The sequence below is a fragment of the Chamaea fasciata genome, unplaced genomic scaffold (genome assembly GCF_029207755.1).
Source record: "Chamaea fasciata isolate MVZ Bird 193981 ecotype frontalis unplaced genomic scaffold, bChaFas1.0.hap1 SCAF_1, whole genome shotgun sequence".
NCBI lineage: Eukaryota > Metazoa > Chordata > Aves > Passeriformes > Sylviidae > Chamaea > Chamaea fasciata.
Window position 1 is genome coordinate 90,728,508 of NW_027094086.1, and position 20,823 is coordinate 90,749,330.

Below are 20,823 nucleotides of genomic sequence, written 5' to 3' on the forward strand. Positions count from 1 at the left end.
CCCTGTCTTCTGTCTTCCTGCTTACAGCAGTCAAAAGCAGCTGCTGCTGCCCCTCTATATCATGACAACAATTCCTCCTGCCTTTATTCAGTCAAAGGTGGTGAATACATAAGTATTTTGTATATAAGGTAATTCTTGGGTTAGCAGGAAGGAATATTGGTCCAAATATGAAATTGTAATGGCACTCAGTTTTGATAGCTCTAAACACAGATGTTATTTATCTGTTCATTCTATAGGAAAAACACATCCGATGAGAAGATCGCAGGATTTAATATTCTAATACAAATGCTATTTCTTACTGCTGTCAACCATAGCGCTTGAATAAATATTTTACCTCCTTCCTTCAAGAAATCACAGCAGGGTTATTTCTGGTAATTGAACCAGCTTCCAGGGAGATGCACTCTGCTGGTGGTTTCTGCAAGGAGTTCAGTGCATGACCCCATTTTAAGATCTCTGGAATAGCTGTTTAGCGACTCAGAGGAACAGGTCAATTGGTTTAAACCTCGTCTGGGTCCCAAGGCTGAATTGGAGCGGCACTGACAGGCAGCACCAGCAGCAGTTACTGCTGCCACCTATGGGTACCATCATTTTGGCTTCATTCCTCAGCGATCCTTTCTTCCTGTCAAGCCATCTATACCTGTTGGCATGCATAAACAAGTATAACGGAAGAAATCTCATACCCATCACTGATTTGTCCCCTAAAAAGAAAACAAAATAACAGAGGAAGGACTTCATCTATGCATCCCCCTGAAAAGAATTGGAGAAGATTTTGAACACATAAAATTATTATCTCCTATAGATAAGGAAAACAACGGTATCTTTTTATTTTCTGCCTTCGGTGTTTTGGGTAATGCCTTCACTTTAAAATCACTGGAGTACGCTCATCCCTGACATAACAGCACTGAAATTACTTGAAATGCACCTTATCTTTTTATATTCATGCAAAAGCTGCTACATCCCTTTTCATCCATTCAAAGTGGGAAAGCATTCATGCATTGGTGACTCTCATTCTTTTACATACTGGGAGGTTTTTAGCTTTTTCCACTAAGAATTAAGAACGGTTTGGGGCATTCATAACCCCTGACAGCTGTTAATCCCCCTGAACTCTATACAATTACTGAGGTCAAATATTTTAAGTAAGTAACAGTACTAGTTAATGCTATTTTGGATTGCACTTGTGGGACCTTTAGTTCATTAGTCCGTCTCTGACAGTGGCTAGTCCCAGATGCTTGAGGTGCAAAGTGAAGAACCTCAACAGCAGAGAATTAACACAAGGGCACAGGAACCAGTCCCTTGCTATTATAGGGAACTGTAGTGTAAAATCCCTTTCACAAGCGAACCACACCCACCTAAGAACTGATTTCAGTTTTTGATCCCGCCTGATTCCTGTGGAAAAACTTTTCACGAGCTAAACTGTTGAGCAAAAAAACTTTTAATTTCCAATCTACATTTATTTACAGCCCCTTTACACCAAATGTTCTTTTACCAGTAATGTTCTTTCACAAAAACCGTAGTTCTTTTTTTATTATTATTTTTACTCTTCCATTTTGCTTACAGATGAAAACAAGAACCCCTCTCAAGCTTTGTTTTTTCTTAGTTAAACAAGCCAGTTTCTTTTTAATCACCTGTGACTGAAAGGATGCTTCACTCCCCTTAATTATCCTGTTTACACAAGCATCTCAGTTTCAATTGGATTCATCTTTACTGTACTGAAGTGACCAGAAATGTATTTCATACTTGAAATTATATTATACTCAAGGTTCAGTGAAACTTTCCATGTGAATCACTGAAAATATCCTACTTGATACACCTTGGGGTTAGATTTGCTTTCTTTGCAGCCATTGCACATTGGTCGGTTAACTAATATGTCCCAGAGCTCACTTTGGCCTCCCTCAGTTTTCACCTAGAAGTACAGAAAATGTTGTAATTAGTCCTTATTTTGCACTTTGCATTACTTTGCCATTTCTGTTACCCTAATTTCTAAGGTCATTCACCACTTGTTCTTGCTCTGCAGATCTCACTTTTACAACCAAGGGGGTTGTAACTCCATAGATCAGTGAATGTTGTGTGCCTGCAGGGATGAAGTTTTCAGGACATGAAGCATTTGCTTCATTTATACTCTTTAAGCAGGCTCTATCAGCTTTCAAGGAGTAACAGATAGATTAAAGCCAAGCATTAAGGAACTCAGAATCATGAAATAGTAGAAAGTTTTTTGTCCTGTTGACTCTCCTGGCTTGCAACTGCACTGTTTCTGCCTTTTCATACAGAAATTAGTCTCCAATGCTCAGTTATCAAAACTGATAACTCTGAAGTTACTGTAGCCTACTGAAGGTGCCTCCAGAACTCAGGGAATCTACCTGCTGGTAGTACACAACAATCTTTAACATGGAGAAAATGGTAAAAAATAGGCTGTGGAAGATCATAGAATCATGGAAGGTTGGAAGGCACCTTAAAGAGCATCTGGTTCCAGCCCCCCTGCCATAGGCCTTAACATCTTCCATTAGACCAGGTTGCTCAAAACTCCACCCAACCTGGCCTCAAGCACTGCCAGGGATGGGGCATCCATGGCCACTCTGGGCAACCTATCCCACTGCTTCATCCCCCTCACAGTAAGGAATTTTTTTACCAATATCTAGTATAAACCAACTCTCTTTCAAGATTAAAGTCATTCCCCTCTGACCTGCCACTACATGCCCTTGTAATTAGTCTCCCTATCATTCTTGTGGTACTGGAAGGTGCTACAAGCTCTCCCTGGAGCCCTCTCTTCTTCAGGGTGAACAATCCCAATTCTTTCAGCCTGTTCTCCTGTAGAAGAGGTTCTCCAGCCCCCTGATCATGTTCACGACCTTATTCTGAACTCACTCTGGCATGTCCATGTCCTTCATCCATTGGGGACCCCTGAGCTGGATGTACTACTGCAGGTGGGGTTCCACAAGAGCTGAGTAGAGGGAAAGAATCACCTCCCTCAACTTGGTGACATGACACTGGAAAATGAAAAAAAAAAAAAAAAAGTTGGTCTCTAACACAAAGAAAGTCATCTGCCCTAGAAGATCTCTGTAGCATGTGATAGTGACTTTGCTTTCACCAGAGAAGATGAAAACGGGCACTGTGTGATAGCCCAGCATGTGTGAGTGCATCAGATCCTGAATGGGCTGGCTCTAGTTGCAGTCAGAGCCTCCATCTGTACAGCACTTCTTGCACCATTATCTGCCATCATGTCTAGGCACAAAAAACAACTGCAAAATGCAAACTGGCAGATGATATAAAAGAATATGCCTCAATAGTCATAGTTCTGCCTTTCAATTGCCATAACAAGCGCAGGGCTTTGAAAGGGATCATTGAAGAAAGTATCAAGGAAAATACACTGCACCAGTTTCTGAATCATCCATTGAATGAAAAGACAACTGCCTGCAGACTCACAAATGTCAGCAATTAGTGCTGTGCTACTGCCAGGCAGTGTGCATGGAACAGTCAAGCAGATGCAGTGAACTTATTAGGCATATTTCTGCTTTAACTTACAATGAAAACAAACATGGCTGTGCGAGTCAGCCCGCTGATGTCCCTGACCATCAACAGCGCAAGTGGTTTAAGAAATGGCTGTTCATACAATCTGCAATTATAATGATATCTCTCTGATCCACAGAAGTAATATTTATAGTTTATTTTGTAAAAACACCAAGGGCTTCTACTGTTCTGCTTTATCACCACAGCAGCTGGAGGGAGATGCTGCTAAAGCCCTGCTGGCCTTGTGTTTGCACAGCCTCAGCCGCAGTGACACTGCTGTGCTGCTGCGACACTGCCATGTGCCGCGGTGGGTCACCTACCTTTGCACTTACACAGATACACCTGAATGCTGCCATCTTCGTGCTGATTTGCTGTAATTATTGATTCTAGTAGGAAGAAGAAAAGGTGCTGCATGCTTTTTCCTGTGAATTTGTATCTAACAGAAAAAATATCAACTTGCTCTGAAATAAGTGCTGCCTGAAGAAAATGGCAGTGGGATGGTTAACTAAGTTAACCATCTAAGTTGGTTAACTTGTCCTTATAATTTCCTACAAATATTAAGTAATGTGTCTTCACAACAGCACATAAAGATAAAACCCTGTTTTCCTATATTCCCCAGAAACTCGTATTTTTGGCAGAACCAAACCAAGAGCACACCTGACCCAGTCTAGCGGGGGCACCTATGCCACCTGTTCAGTGGTTAAGGCTCCAGATCCACCAAGTTGCTCAATCCCGGGCATTACTCGGTTAATAAGTTCAAGCCTCGAAATCTGAGTCCCCCTGCAGAGCGACAAGCTCTGTCTGAAATTGTCTGGTTTAGTGGTTACAGCGACGGTGCTGCACTGACGGTAGGACTAGATGACCTCAAAAGTCTCTCCCAGCCTTGACGATCCCACGATTTTATGGTCCTATGACCGGGGGAGTGTCCGTCTCCGCCGCGTGGAGCCCGCACCACCCCTCGCAAGCACCGCCCCGCCGAAACCCGGCCCGCCTGCGCCGCTCTTCTCGCCGCAGCCGCTCCGTGAGCCGTAGAATCAATCGCCGTCGCTGGCGGCGTCACCTGCCGTGTTTGGCTGCGTCCCGGAGGCGGAAGCGGGATAGCGCCGGTGGCGGAAGTGAGCCGCCGGGGCGGCGTGCGCTCGGTGATGGCAGCGCAGTAGTGGCGACGGCAGCAGCGGCAGCAGCGGTTTCCCTCCTTCCCCTTCCCTATTCCGCCGTCGGGACCGGGTGGCGCGGCCATGGCCGGGGCCCAGGCGGCCGTGAGCGGCGGGGGGCGCGCGTTGCTGCTGCTGCTGCTGCGGCCGCGGCCGCGCGGCTCGGACGGCGCCTCACGTGACGGCCGCGCGCCCGCGTCCCCCGGGCGCCGCTGCCTCGGCGACTGGCGGTGCCCGCCCGCAGCGCAGCCGGGCCCCGGCGGCGGCGCCGTGTGGGGAAGGGGCGGCGGGAGCGGCGGAGGGAGCCGGCGGAGAGAGCGCGGGGAGCGGGGTGAGCCCGTGGGCGTGGCGTGTCTTGAGTGCACGGAGAGTTCGGGCACCCGGGATGGGGAAGGGTCTGCAGCGCCCGTCCCGTGCGGAGCAGCTGAGGGAGCTGGGGGTGTTGAGCCTGGAGAAAAGGAGGTTCTCTAGAACTGCTCGAAACGAGCGTGTAGTAAAGTGCAGGTCGGCCCCTTCACCGAGACAACCAGCGACAGGATGAGAGGACGTAGCCTCAAGCTGTGCCGGGAGAGGTTTAGGTTGGACATTAGGAAGAATTTCTTCACAGAAAAGGTGGCTGTACTATGGACTGGGCCGCCCAGGGCGGTGGTGGAGTCACCGTCCCTAGGGGTGTTTAAGGACGTGGCCATGGTCTGCTTCACGGCGTGATGTTCGGTCAAAGGTTGGACTCGATGATCGCAAAGGTCTCTTCCAACCTAATTGATTCGCAGATTCTGCCTCTTTGCGCTTCACCTCATGCCCCAACTCGCCTTCATTCTGTCAGGGTAGTTTATACACTACGCATCCCAGTGGAAACAATGCAGTGTCTTAGACTGGCTTTCAGCGTTGAAAGTGTTTTCTGCAAAAACAGTAAATGGCAAATTGTGAGTGATTCCTTTTCTCTAAATGGCAAAAGATGAAAGTTCACTTCTTTAACAAAGAGTGTATGGATTTAGCCCTCCAGCTTTGCACAGGTCCCACCTGCTGAGGTGATTCTGGGAAAGGAGCAGATGTAGGACCCTGTCAATTGGAGGGATTTTCCCCAGAACATTGTATTCCTGGAGAGCATCTCATAAAGGCAGCAGTAGCATAGTGTCCTGTTTTCCAGCTCTTGCACGCAGAACTTATTGATCAGATGTCTTTTCACTTCCAAGCAAGCTGTGGTAATCTCATCACAAACTATTTTATCATAAGTGAAAAACATTCCGCGTAGTAAGGAAACTCCTGGAAAGCAAACATGTTAAGAAATAACTTTGGTTTTGTTTTTATTTTTTTTCCAGATGTAAGCATCTCTGTGTCATCTTTACAGAGCAAAGAGAATATTTCCTTAGCGGGAAATACTAGGCTTTATTTTGACACTCATGCGCTGGTATGCCTCTTGGAAGAAAATGGTAATTTGTTTGAAACAAGTAGCAATTTTTAATGGCTTTTATAAGTGTTTTTTTAGTTTACAAAGTTTGTTACTTTTCCTTGACAGGCAGTGTTGCACCTTGATTTTTATGGATTTTTGGGGGGCTTATCTATATAGTAGGCAGGGACACAGAGGGTTTTCTTCAGCTTCAGAAAGGAAACAGTGAGCTTATATAATTTTGTTTGGAATAATTTTTACCCTATTGGTAGTTAAAAATGCTGAGAAAAAAAGGAATTTTAAGATTGGAGAGCAAAAGACTCCAGGGTTTTCAAGGCAGTGGTTTAAATGTATTAATTGGATTCCTTCATATTTAGTATATTACACCTTGAGTATGCACCAGTGTGTTACAACTGGATGGAATATGGATTACTTTGTACAGTGCAGCTTTTAGGGTAGAGCATAGAATACTCTATAAAATAGTATTATGCTAAAATATAGAAAAGGGAATAGATTATTTTGGATTCAATGTTGAGGTGGGAGAGGTACCCTAAGGTGAAGCTCAGTACAGCTGAAGTGACTTGTAACAGCTCTCCATTCCTAAAATGGAGAGGTCCAAGTCCTCTTCCCCTGCCAGGTGATTTCTTCCTTTTCCCTGTACCAGGAACTTCTCAGGAAACTCTCCAGCTCTTTTTCTTATTTGGTATTCAGAGACACTAGTTTGATGTGCTGCTGGATCAGTTGAGTGAGCACAGGTCAGAATGTCAGGAGGAGAGATAAGGGGAGAGGGAGCCTTTTAGTGGTAGTAAACTTTTATATCAGCTCAGCTACTGAAAGTGACTTGCTCTCAGCTGTGCTTAAAACTATGCTGAGCTGCTGGTTGGTTTGAAATAGTCACGTTCTTGCAACTTTCTTTTTATAATGATTAACTCTTGTTCGTGACATTTTTACTCCTACATTTTGAGGGTGGAAAAGATGAAGGTATTTTTAGGGACAGTGTTTTACTATAGTTTCCAACATATTCAGTTCAAAAAGTTTCTAATACATGCTCAGAAGCTGGTAGACCTAAAATCAGGACAGTTGGGGTTTTTTAGTTGTTGAGTTTTGTATATCTTCAGTGGCACTGAAGTATAATAATTTATAATTTATAGTGTAATGAAGTATCTGCTTTTCAGAGTCAGAATTCTTGCTTGCTCATGGAAGTAACCACATGTGAGAGGTGACATGCCACAATAACTGGAAAACTCCCAGTTTATCCTGTTGATAGTATAATAGTGCTGTACTATGGAAGCAGTCATGCTGTGTCACAGACAGAGTTTTGGGGTGGGGAAACTTGCAGATACTGACTGTGTTCCTTTGTTAGTGCTGGATCAAGAGGTCTATGTTGTATTATCTTTCATAACTGACATTTGTTGTAATTTGGTGCTGAGTATTGGCAAGTGGCATTTCTGTGAACTGTGCAGGTTTGGATCTCTCTCTGAATGTCGCTTCTTGTTTCACTTAGGATTCACTACTCAGCAGTCTGAGGTCATTGTATCTGCATTAGTGAAAATCATGAACACCAACCTGGATATGATTTACAAGGACATGGTCACCAAAGTACAGCAGGTTAGATCAGAAGCAATGGTGAGGTTAAAGTAAATTAAAGCCTTGTATGCCTGTTAATGAAATATGTTTGCTGTTTATTACTGTTAGACACTGCATTTTAAAAGTTTGAAGGTGAAGAGCAAACATTCCTCTATACCTATTGACCGGTTCATTTTGTCTTGAGTTCATCAGATGGTTACTAAAGTGTTGGGATGGACCTTGAGATTTTAGTTCTGTGGATTGGTGTGCAAACCACAAATAGTTTTTTAGTTTCAACCTTAGAGTAACATGACACAGAGTTACCAAGAAGACTTAGAGGAGGATAAGAGGTATTCAATGCATGGATTTGAATTTCTACATGTATTCTTTTGTAGACTTGTAACAAGGAAGTACAGATCCCCTCAGTTATTTACCACCCTGTTTTGTGGTACTTTTTTATTTATCTCCATGTCTCACAGTGACATTTCTGTTGTATTAGAATCGAGTTGAAATGCAACCTCTGGCTGGTATGTGAGCCTGGGGTTCGGAGCTCCAGGTCGCCTTCCCTGCAGGAAGACTTGTTACATAGTAACAAGACTGCTGCTTTGAGACTGAGAAAACAGGAGCTGCTGCCACTGTAGTCTTGGCAGAAGGGTGTCTCATTAAAAAGTGGGATACTGCAAAAGTGGATTTTGTTGCACTTTCCATCTAGGAGGGTTTCAAGCCAATCTTCCTTAGTTTTAGATTGTAGGCAAACCTACAACCCTCCTCTTGTGCTGAATTTGTTTCACAGTCACTCAGGGAATGCCATGTTAAAGGGTCCTTTTCTCCCACGGTTAGTTGCATTTTACAACAAGCAGTCTCAGCTTCCTTCTCTGTCTAGGTTTTTTGAATGAAAGTTGTTTTGTGTTGAATTTAATGTTGCTACTGATGGTAGATGTTTTCTGAGACTCTTAAGATTTGACCCTCGAGTGACTTTCTGCCATTAAGATGCAATGTGTAGGTTTGTAGGGCAGCTCAGGAAATGTGTGTGCCATCGACACTGGGCCACATGATAAATTTGTATTTCTTTGTGGTCTTTGATTGCACAAGAGCTTTTGCAGAAAGAGAACAAAAAATTGGAAGAAAAATTTAGAATGTTGTGGATGAGCTATGATCAAAGTATTACCTTGGTTGATAAAATCTTAGGGAAAAACATGTTTACGTGTGTGCGTGTGTATGTATATGCATGAAGAAGAGAAAGAATATGGAAGATTCTGGTCTCTGCTGAGTCCACTGAGGAGAAGAGAGAACAAGAACAATCTGGAGACACTGAGGAGTAAGAAAAGGGGTGTCCATGCAGTACTCTTTTTGTAATATGTCCAAAACACTTTTTTTTCAGTCTTGTGGTCAGGTAGCCTGGAGAGGCATCTTTAGATGCTACTTAGAAATAAAATGCTGAGAGGTAGAATTGTGACAAAACTGAACTTAGAGTGCTGTGTCAGATTGGTAGGAGTCTTAGTCCAGAACCAAAAGCAAGGGACTGCTTATTAGAGGAAAATCTTTAGTAGAGAAGGCAGTTCCTATTTGCATGTGTGGGTAGTGTAGGATCTAGAACATTGTCTACAGACCTTTCCCTTCTTGAAAGTTGCAAGGGATTCTTTTTTGTCTTCTGTCAGTTCAGTGTAATGGACTGAGAAGAGCAATTCAAAGCATCAGGGGTGATTCTGAGCAGCGAGGCAGAGGCTTCCTTGCAAGGAAGGGCAAAAGAGGTAATTACAGAAGAGTATGGTTGCATTGAGGCACTTTGGTCTGAAACCCAGCTTTCCTCATTTGTCTCAGAGACAGCTCTCCCTAATGCCTTTGCTGGCTTAAGAATTTGATGACTTGGAAGCAAGTGTTTCCTAGGCTAATAATTGAATTATTCTGTTCTGTGTTAGCACTGCCAGTTTTGTCAAGCATTACCAACGTTTGAGCCTAACTTGCTTCTTTTGTCACTATCACTCTATCCTGCTTTCTGAAACTTGGATAATCAACCTGAAATTGCTGAATTAAAAATTTCAGGGTAGCAAAATAGTCTTTCATATTTGTAGGCACAGATGAGGAAAAGCATTGTAGTTGTGATATGTTCTGAGGTTCTTCTTCCTTCTTTTAAAGGAAATTGCACTTCAGCAAGTAATGTCCCATATTGGTGGTGTGAAAAAGGACATGATTATTTTGGAAAAAAGTGAATTTTCAGCACTTCGTTCAGAAAATGAGGTAAAAATTACTGTCTTGGAAACTGCTACTCTAGAACCTGCCTTTTTTTTTTTTTTAATATTTAATGATGTAGAGCATCTTGTACCCAAGGAGACGGCTGGCTGGTGCTGGGATGGTTTGTCACCTTCATTAGTGGCCTTGGTGATGGAGCGGAGCAGAGGGCACCTTCAGCAAGTCTGCAGGTGTTCCAAAGCTGGGAGCAGCAGCTGATGCACCAGGCAGTTGTGCTGCCATTCATGGAGACATCAGCAAGCTGGGAAAATGGGATGACAGGAATCACATGAAGTTGAACAAATGGAAATGCCCAGTCATGCCCCTGGGGAATACCTTCAGGCACCAGGACAGGCTGAGGGTGGCCAAATGGAAAGCAGCTTGGCAGGGAAGACCTGGTGGACACCAGGTGGACCATGAGTCAGTGATGAGCACTTATGGCAAAAGCAGCCAGAGGTCTCCTGGGCTGTGTGAGGACGGCTGCCAGTGGGACACTGCTGGTTTCTGCCTTGTGCTGTTGTTTGGAAGGCCACAGTACTGAGTAAACAGGCATGTGTATTCATCTATGCACATACTGGGGGCACAGAATAGTGCTTGGTTTGCCTGCCTTTTCATATTATGAGTTATAGTCACTGTTACTGATCATGAAAATTCGGTAGATTTCTAGATTGTGTGGCTTTATATACAGTAATAAAGTCTAAATTTTTTTTCATACTCTCACAGAAAATTAAACTTGAGCTCCAACAGATAAAGAAGCAAGTCACGGTAAGATAGTGTACCAATATAATTAAAAATTAACACCTGTCTAATTAGCTGTAAAAAATAAGAAGTGTTACTTTCAGAACTTTATTTTCTAAGCTGTGTTTAATTGTTATGATACATGTGATACTGAAATTGCTGTTGACAGTATACTGTGGGCTGCAGCAATGGCACTTCCATGCATACCTCATTTTTGGGGACAGGAAACTGTGACTAGTATAAGAGTTGAACCAAAATATAACTGAAGTTACTTTTATGTCCTTAATTCAGATGCAGAAAGCAGCTGCCATGTCACAGGGCTGAGTGAAGTTCTGCATTTAGGGCTGCCTAAACATTAAAGATGCTGCATACACTTAAAATCAGAGAACTTACTAATTGTGGGAGTTTGATTGTTTGGTTTGGTGGGTTTTTTGTTTCTTTTTTTCTCTGAAGACTTACCTGTTAACTGTCCAGAATTTAAAAGTGTCTTTAAATGGCTTTTTAAGGCCACCAAGTTTGGAACCATTATGTTTGGTCCCATTTGTTTGGGAGCAAATGACCATTGCAAGAAGACAGATTCTGTGTAGAAAGCTTACTCTGTTTTAAAATACATTTGCCATATAATTTTCAAATTGGAACTTATTTATGGTTTTAGTTGCATGTAAATGAGTTAGTGTAATCCACTGGTAGAGCATCAAGGATCTGAGTCATCTTTTCTTAAAAGCTAGATGTCTTTATATTTTACTTTTAACCATAAATTCAGTTCTCACAAGGGCATGTTATATGCTTGCTCATACAAAAGGACACAATGTAAAACTTCAAGGAAAATTTCTATTTTTTAATTTATTAAACGATAATGTATTCCAGTGAAATGGCAACTAATGATAAATTAATTAAAGTTCAAAATTCAAACACAGAAATTGAGCCTGATTATTGTTAATGCTAATATAATGAGTTGGCACTGGCCTACTTGAGAAATGCTTACTTGGTTGTAGCAATAGAATCTCCCAGAACATCAGCAATCTTTTGCTTCTCCCACATATTCATCTGATCAGCAGTTTGCCACATGACAAACTGTCAGCTGGCTGGAATTCCTGCCAGAAGGTTGCATTAAAATGGCAGCTGTCACCAGGAAAAGCAGGACTCGCAGCTATTGATAAAGTCAAATGCAAGTGTACAGCTTAATGGTAGTTTTAAAAAGTTAGATGGTTAAAAAAGCATTGAATGTTTCCTGACTTTTAAAACGTCTATAGCTTTTTCTGAAAACCCTAGATGTAGTCTTTAGAAACAGATTTTCTTTTGCATTGGAAGGTGAGAAACTGCTCTGAACGTTATTTTGAGCATCAAGATTGCTTCATGGAAGAAGTCCAACTTACAGGTGTAGCCAGACATGGGTTTCTAGATATCAGAGAGAGCTGCAGGATATCTAAAACATTCTCTGCATTTATAGAAGGATGTACTCTCAGTTAAGTGCTGTTCTCAGGGTTAAAAGTAATTTTTAGTTTTTGGTTTTGAGATCCAGTTCATACTATGGAACATCATGCTTCCCAGGTGAAGAACATAAATACTTAATACTTCTGAAAATTATATACTTAAATTGGAGAGAAGCTCATATTAATGAGATCTATAAATAAAGTTACAATGTATTTGTCTAATTCTTTCTGCTTATGATAAAACAGAATATCTTCCTTGCTGCTTTATAATTTTTCCCATTAGGATGAAATTACGAAAGTTCGTGCAGATAACAAGTTAAACCTAAATCTGGAGAAGAGCAGAGTAAAAGAACTGGTAAGTTTGGTTACTTCTAGAAACAATTCAACACTGAGTAATCTGCAAATTTGGGTAAGAGCATCTTTATACGAAGCTATAGTATCACTCAGCTTCAAGATGGTATTAGTCCAAGTTACTCATCCTTATGCTGGTGTATGCAAGGTGCCATATTTGGGTCTGTATGTCTTAACATGTTTTCATCTTGTTTTAATATCAGGGTTAACACATTACACTTGAATATATTAGATATTCAATCTAATGGGCTGACTAGTTGCCTAGAGGGTTTTCTATTTTATGTCTTTCTCTGTTTACACACTTAATAGTGTTTACACATTTTGTTCAATCATCACTGAAGATGTTTCATTTCCCTGTATCTAGTTTGTCAGAAAATACCTACTGTGGAACTAGTTGTAATTTTTTTTTTTTCTTGTAAGTTATCCTGGTTCCTATCATTTTTGAGCTTTGACATACCAGGTAGATCTGAATTGATGTAGTCTTAAATTAAGGTAATGTAGATGTAAAATTAGAAGATTAACGAGTCTTTGCATTATGCATAGGACTCTAGAGTTCTGTTCTCATAGATTTTTTTTTTAGTAGCTTTTAGGATCTCAATAAAATGGCATCTTCTAAATTGAAGGATCTTTAAATGACTTTTTCTAAATTATCATTGTTTCTCAGTCCTTTTTCCCAGGTGTGTCATAAAGGCATAATACTTATCTTCAATTCAGGCAATAAGAACTGTTCAATAGATATCATTTATCTTCTGTGTGTGCCCCTAGAAGTTTTTCAGTGATTGGTTTAAGTAACAGCTGTGTTGGTGACTCAGTATAATGACTAACGGCCTGTTAGCCCGTGGTAGATACTTGAATAAAGTACCATTTGAGCAGGTAGACTTCTTGTTTAATAGTTAATATGTCATGCTAATGTTTTTGAAAAAAAATCCTATGAAATGTAGGCACTGTGTATATGATAAGCTTTGCAATAATTTGGGCTTACAAAACTTATATAAAACCACTGCAGCAGTGATAAATGAGGCAGCAATGTTTTCTTGTATGTTAATGTGGAATGTGGACTTTGGTCTTTTGTGTAGAACACAACTTTATTTTGCCTCCCAGAAAAGGCAAACTGTGCATGTCAACTTTCTCTTAAAAAAGTTGACCAACTTTAGTCTGTTGTGTAACTATAATTTTATTGTTTCTATGGAAACTGCTCTTTTTTTTTTCCTCCCCCCACCCCACCATTTAATTGCCAGCTCTGCAATGTGTGAACAGAAGAGGAAAAAGGCAGCTGAATGGGGAGCAGGTTGTAGCACATATGCTGAGTTGGGGGAAAGATGTAATCCGGTATTTTCTATAGTAGGCACAGCATCATTGTTGTATTTACTTCAATTGTAATGTGACTAAGGACTGAATATCCAGCTTTCTGAGAAAAAAACCCAAAGGATAATTGAAGGTTACTGTGCATTCTTACTAAGTTACTTTTCAGAAGAGAGATATCCCGAGTTTTAATTGTTTTAACTTGAAGCAATAGGTAAAATGTTCTTATCCTTCAGTTTTGCATGGAATAACTGCTGAAAGAGAATTTCTTAATTTGCCTACACTGATGTTGACAGTCTTTAATGTTTCAAATTCTAAATGGTTTATCTTGTATTTTTTTAAGTTTATAATTTTATAGTCTCTTCCACTTTATTTCTCAGAGAATCCTGTCTTGCTTAGTGCACATCTCTTCATGTTGTGATTTTCGTCTTCAGTGTACAGACGTGATTTAAAAACTTGAAGTACAATACAAAGACTTGTATATATTCATCTGTTTGTGCATCACAGTGCCTCTAAGCTGGCTGTTAAAAATCTCAAGATGTATCTGTCAAAATTGAATTTTTCCTGCACTGTGAAAAACATAGACTTTAAGGGGAAATCTCCCTGTTGCATTCCAGAGTGGGAGGTTTGGCCTTGTCCTTTCTTCTTCTTTTTTTTTTTTTTTTTTTTTTTTTTTTTTTTTTTTTTTTTTTTTAAATGCACTATGATTATGATGGCTTGTGGTAAAAGACCAATTTCACTGTCTTAAACCTAAGAGTAAGATCCTTGAGTCTAACCTAGAAAGTTCTAAACACAAAACAAAACTTTAAGAAACATCCAGAAAGAGGCTGGTAGAATATAAATCGTTCAGAAGATGTGTCTTTGGCTAACTGCATCTATTTAAAGTAAAACAGATGCACTATTTCAGTCCATAAAATTATTTTAATTCTCATAGTTCTGTTGATAGCGATCAGTTCCTCAATATGAGGTCTAATCCTTGCATTTCTACTGAAACATAATTTTGATTAGATTATTTTATAAATATTCTGCCATTTGACACTTTCAAAAATGAAGATTTATATAAAATGTCTGGACTTCTTTTTTTATCTCTGTCTTCATTTTGGAGAATTTAGTGACTCTATTAATTGTAGACATACTGTTATTTGTCTTTTTGTAATTTTCTACATTTGTAGCAGCCTGCTGTCTTTTAACTTCAATTTGAGATCCATCAAAAGTCCAAACAGAGCTCTAGGTCTTCAAGGAATGTTATTCAGTGCTGAGGCATTTGTGTAAATTAACCTGATTTTAATGTTAAAATTAAGTGGAGGAAAAATAAGGTGACTTTCCACGTGGGAATGTCAGTCGATAAGGCTATTGCTGTTTAACTCAGGATTCTGAGATGGGCGCCTGAAGAACTTAGTACTCTTCCCTGGAGACTGGTGCTTTATCAGTTGCCTTTGAATAATTGCTGCAGTAGTGGGGCAGGAACCATTATAGGTGTCAAGGTAAATCAAGCCTGTTCATGAGTCAGAAAGGTAACCTGCTTTAAAGATTTGCTTCCTTATTTTGGATTTAACTTTTCCTTGAACCCAAGTAGCCATAACTTGAAAATAAGCCACAACTTCTGATCATCCACAGACAAAAGGCTTCATGTGCCATACAAATGTTCTGTTTTCAACAAATATACCATAAAATGACAGAGGTCAGAGCAGTTCAAATTGTGGGTGCATACAGTGCTGGCTAAACATTTAGTTGATAGCTGAGTTTGGTGTGATTTTAAAAAGTGTTCTCCCCTTTCTGAAGGCAGCAGATGGTTCAGTCTTGGTTGTGCTTGTATGCTCAATAGATTAGTCAGCTGTTCTAGAGTTACTGTTTAGAGTCATAGGTCCTTGCTTTTCAGAAATGCAAATCTGCCAGCCTCTCTTCCAGCTGCTTACTAGTATATAGTTTGTGTGGAAGATGAGTGTCTGGAGAACTTGTTGCGCATCACATTTCTGAAGTGTGCTTTTCAAAAGGACAGCAGGTACCCTACAGTGCTGTCTCCCAAGTGCTGTCAGACAATAATCTTGTCCAGGTTATGTGTGGAAACAAAAAAACCCATGCTTTTAAGTGGAAAGAAAACTTTAAGGACAGTATCATGTTTAACTTTTTTTTCCCCCTTCTAGTATTCACAAAATGAAAGAAAACTACTTGAAATGAGGACAGAAATAGTGGAATTGGTAAGAACTTACTACCTGTTTATTACACAGCAAATCTTTTTGTTCTTCTGTTATAGACCTTGTATCCTTTTTGGACTTGGTGATGTCCGTATGCACTTCAACTTAAATGTCTACAGAATAAAAAGTCTTTCATATATATTATTAGACCCTCTGCATGTATATATGAGCTGTTCAGTAGTCACTTTGTTTTGAAACCTCATGCATGTAGTATTTTCTCTAGATGAAATTCCACTCACAGTGTGAAATTAATTCTTTCCCCCATGTTAAGAGAGAAACTCATTGCTAGACTGATTTGCCTTCATGTTTTAGAGGAGGTTTTTACCAAGTACTACTACTTCTCTTTGTTTCCTTTCTGTAGTTTAGGGAATTTTCCCTAGGAAGTCATCAAGCAGTAAATCATTAATGGACTCACAGTGTTTCAGTAGTGCTGATTTGAAACTATCAGCAACTCAGCAGCTGTTGTTCTTAGTTTACAAGTTGGATTTTTCAGTCTCTTCTGAATTCTATCCCATATTTTTTTTAGCAGAAGTCCTGTCTTCTGTCGTAATCAAATTCTGAATTTGTAGCTGATTTTGTGGTAAAACTCATTGCAAGACAAAGACATGCTTTTCTTCAACAGTAGACCAATTCTCAGTTTTTTTAACGATCCATCAATCTCTCTGCTGCAATGTGGCTTTGTCAGGAGAGGTTCTTAGTCTTCTCAGTAGGCAGTGACTTTAGTCAGCGGGCTGAATGACCGATTGAAGTTAATGTTTACGCTGTTAGATTGAGATAAGAAGGCATCCAGTTCTGCCAGTTTCTAAATTACTTGTTAAGGAACATGTAATCACATAAACATGCTGAGTTCACCAAATTATTCAATTCCTTGGATATAATCAGCTAAGAAGGAACTAGTTCTCTTTGAATAAGGTCTGTATTAGCTCAGCTGGTAAGAGCATGATGCTAATAATGCCAGGGTTGTGGACTCCATCCCTGTGCAGGTCATTCACTGCAGAGTTGGATTTACAATCCTTGTGGATCCCTTCCAACTCAGAATATTCTGTAACTTCTGTAAGAATGCAAATTAACATGCATTTAAGGAGAAAACAAAAATACAACTTGAAGGGATGGGTTAAATTTCTAAATAAACTAGGAGGTGTTCAAATTGCATCATTTTGTTGCTTTGCTTTTTAGCACGCACAACAAGACCGAGCTCTGACCCAGACAGACAGAAAAATAGACACAGAAGTTGCGGACCTGAAAACAATGCTCGAATCGCACAAACTTGATAATATTAAATACTTAGCAGGTAAGGAATCTGGTGGTTGTCCCTGATGGTGAGACTGCCAAACATTGTTAAATGTTTGGCAAACTCTCAGTTGGCTGTATTTAAAGAGGCCCTGATTAAAATAAAAATAAATTTTTAAAAAACTGCACCAAAAAAAAACCCAACTTGAAATAGTCTTAGGCAAGATTAGCAGCTTTATTTCTGTACTTAACCCAGAAGAAGTTTCCTATGATTTACAACTTCATTTTGCATGGGCTTTTTTCAGGCTTTTGTCCTTCTTTACACTGTTAATAATAATAATATGTGTGCCTGTTAAAGACTGCCTGTTAACAAGGATCAAAAAGTTCTGTGCCTGACTTAATTTATGTAAGCAGCCTGCTGCATGCATTACTAGAATTTCTTCATCCATCTGATGAAGATCTATGTGCAAAAAGGAACATTTTGGTTTTTCTGACTGTTCAACGCCACATATTCTTTAAACTTCATATTTACAGAAATGCTTGGAGAAAATACTATATATGTGTGCCTACATTATTGCCCTAGGTAACTTTAATATTTTGACATTTTGCTACTGAGTGTGCAGTACTATTAAATGAGGTTTGCAGTAGAAAATTATTCTGATTTAGATTTTCTGATTATTTTTTCACAGTGGGTTTTGTCAGAAGTACAATCACATAAGCCTAATAGTACTGTATTTCAGACATATCAATTAGAGAGAGCCAATAAAATGGAAAATAAAAAGGTGCTTTATTAAAAGGAGAGAAAATTCTGTTTCCTACCATTCCTACTCAAAAACAAGTTGAACTCTACATGGAAGAATAAAAAATTTAAAATAATTTGCATTGTGTTTGAAGTTCTCCTGTTGCAAACAAAGGCAAAAATATTTTGTGTGTATGTCTTGAAATAAAAAAAAAATTGATTTCATTTAAGTAAAAATTTTAAAAATGTAAAACCGATAAGCCTTGTTAAGAATAGCTTTCATTCATTGGCTAAATATTTGACTGTGTTTTATTAATCCCATTATTTATTTTCTTGTTTATATCTGTAACTTTCTATATTGGTCTTTTTGGAATGGTAAGCAAGTAAAGGTTTCTTTCAGCTTTTTGATAGTTTTCCAGCATTCCTTTTTTTTTTTTTCTCCTTCTTATTTGTCATTTTTATACTCTTCCTACCTTGAAATGGTTTGTTGTAAATGAAAAACTTAATCTCTCACATGGGGGTGGGGAAGTCGATGAACTTTTAGTATTGTAGTAAGATGTGTGCGTAGCTTTCTGAAGAGCTGTTTTGAAAGCTATTGATTTAATGTTATTTAACGTCAATATTAATGCCATTTTCCTCCCCATCTTTATTTTCTTTCAGGTTCAGTATTTACGTGCCTTACTGTAGCACTGGGATTTTATCGTTTATGGATATAACAAAACACGAATTTAAAGGGACTTCTTTGCCTGAGTTTCTGAAAAAAAAAAGAGTTTTTAGTCTTTACCTGGGTTTTAACCAAATCTGGACTGTTTTATTTATTATTTTATAAAGCAGACTGTGTTGAGAATGTAACCAAAGACGTGCCTAAAAACAAACTGTGCACACACCTTCACACCTTACCTCTGACGGACGCACTTCTGCCATTTCCCTCTGTTCTGGGCTGCAGGGCACCTGCTGCTGCCAAGCATCCTGTATAGGCAAAGACTGGCATTCCTGCCAGTGGAGTGGCCCTGCATGCTGTAGAGAAAACCAGTGGAATTCTGGCCAGACTCAGTTGCATGTATTGGACTGAAGTATTTATTATTAGTGTAAAACTGAAGCTATGTGTTCTGTGGCTTGGAGGCACTCTTGTATAAGTAGAGTTTGTGCTAACTGAATCATGCTTACTTCCCTCCCTCTAACACTTGTTTGTACAGTTACTATGATCAAATATTTGTTTGGCTATTTTTGTAACATAGCTATCAGCTTGTTTTTCAGATGGCTGCCCAATCAGTTGTGTTCATGAACGAGTCCTGTGTAAAGATAGCAGTGTTTGCTGCTAGTTTTGTTTGTAAGGTATTTGTAGAGATTTTTGTGACTAACTTGTATTTGCTACATGTAAATATCTGATACTCATTCCATATGCTAATTGCTTACCTTACCACTGTAACTGGAAGTTGGAAATGCAGAGCTTGCACAGGAAAACTGGTGAAGTTTTTCATGTGGTTTGGGGTTTTGGGGTTTTTTAAATCAGCAAAGTTAGGTAAATTCCTGTTAACTAGTTCTCTTGAATTACTGCAAGATGTGAGCAAGACTTAGTTTTGCATCTATCTCTGCATTGAGTTTGCAGGAATCAGGTAAACTACCTTTGTAATGATTTCTAAAAATTATCAAAACTCTGCAAGACAATTTACTATTTAGCAAAACTTCTATTTAAAGTCTCTTTTCAAGGAATAAGTACACAGTAAAATTAATCTTTAATGTTTTATTGTATTTGAAAATTATTTATTAGTTTCAAATACTATTGTTTTCTTTTTAATTCTTTTTCCTTTATTTACATAGATCTTGAATTTAAAGGGGTGTTTGTTGCTGAGGTTTTTTGTTGTTCGGTTTGGGGTTTTTTTTAATTTTAGAATAAAGATTTCTGTATAAGCAATACATTTCCTTTAGTCTCTAAATAGTTCATTTACAATCGAATATGTGCCTGGAGTTTTGGGGGTCACTTTAAGCAGAAACAATGCATACTCCCTTGGAGAAAGATGGCCTGCTGTGTCTTTGTTAGGAAAGCTTCCTTTGGCTTAAAACTTTTTTTTTACCCTATTGCTAAACATTTTAAAGCAGTAGTGTTGATTCTTTATTTTACACTTAAGTTCTGTGTCAGAGCAGTCACCCCTGATCCTCAACAAGCAGTGTTGTAACTACATGGAGATCATAGAGGATGATAGCCAGTGTTTACATAGTGCTCCTTTGAAATCCAAGGAAGAAGATTTTGGTTTTCTTGGGAGTGTGCCTAGCTGGTATTGAAAACAAAATATTGGAAATGAGTAACAAAATATTTCAGCAAATATCAACCTTGGGCCAATGTTTGTCCCTGTAGTGAGGCATGTCAGTGTGGTGTAATATTTCAGATACTCCACGTCTGAAACGCACCCTGTCAAACTCTTAGAAGTGCATTAGGTTCCCCGTTGTATTCTGAAGTTGTATCAGCTTGATTCGAGTCATGAGTAATACTACCCGTGAACAGTCTCTTGTTGTTGCATGAGTAAAAATGTAGTGAGGGGGAAAAAAAGAAGGGTGGTGTGTTGTTTTGATTGTGGTTTGTTTTCTTTCCCTCCGGGGAAGTGGCACATGTTCTGTGAGAACTTTAAACAGAGCTGTGTGGTACATGAATATAACAGTGGCATATTTATAGCAAGCAACTGAATTTGGTCAAATCCAGCTTGTATACAGGGCTCCAGGGTGTGCATCAGAACCGACAGAGACAGTAATAGTTGTCTTGACGGGGGTGGGGAAGGGAAGCAGGGCAGGTTTCTCAGCATGAAGGGAAAACTTGGCATTTATATTTCTTACACTTTAATCTCCAGCATGCTTTGGTCTTTCTCCCTTGTTAGAAGCCCTGTAGTCCTCTTGTGCAGGACTGTTGGGAATGCACGTTACTTCATGAATTGGCAGCTATTAAATGTGTCGCTTTTAATTGTGATTTTGTCCAGAATAATGGGTTACTCCAAGTCATTCT

General features: G+C 39.6%; 1 protein-coding gene and 1 long non-coding RNA gene across 4 annotated transcripts; one reads left to right on the forward strand and one right to left on the reverse strand.

Moving 5' to 3' along the window:
• Nucleotides 1-1,411: 1,411 nt before the first annotated feature.
• Nucleotides 1,412-4,387, reverse strand: LOC136292485 (uncharacterized). Of its 3 annotated transcripts, XR_010721975.1 has the most exons (4): nt 4,162-4,387; nt 3,825-3,890; nt 2,863-2,984; nt 1,412-1,903 (listed from the first exon to the last, which is right to left on the reverse strand). It is a non-coding gene; the product is annotated as an uncharacterized lncRNA (long non-coding RNA). The 3 variants fall into 3 exon arrangements; XR_010722090.1 differs by lacking the exon at nt 3,825-3,890; XR_010721936.1 differs by lacking the exon at nt 4,162-4,387 and having other exon boundaries at nt 3,825-4,058.
• A 261-nt stretch (nt 4,388-4,648) lies between these two features.
• Nucleotides 4,649-19,743, forward strand: MCUR1 (mitochondrial calcium uniporter regulator 1). Its single transcript, XM_066188999.1, has 9 exons — nt 4,649-4,989; nt 5,978-6,088; nt 7,550-7,653; nt 9,748-9,849; nt 10,564-10,605; nt 12,295-12,366; nt 15,809-15,862; nt 17,036-17,150; nt 18,489-19,743. The coding sequence occupies exons 1-9, from the start codon at nt 4,743-4,745 to the stop codon at nt 18,542-18,544; spliced, it is 903 nt and encodes a 300-aa protein (XP_066045096.1). The 5' UTR covers nt 4,649-4,742; the 3' UTR covers nt 18,545-19,743.
• The last annotated feature ends 1,080 nt before the right edge of the window (nt 19,744-20,823 follow it).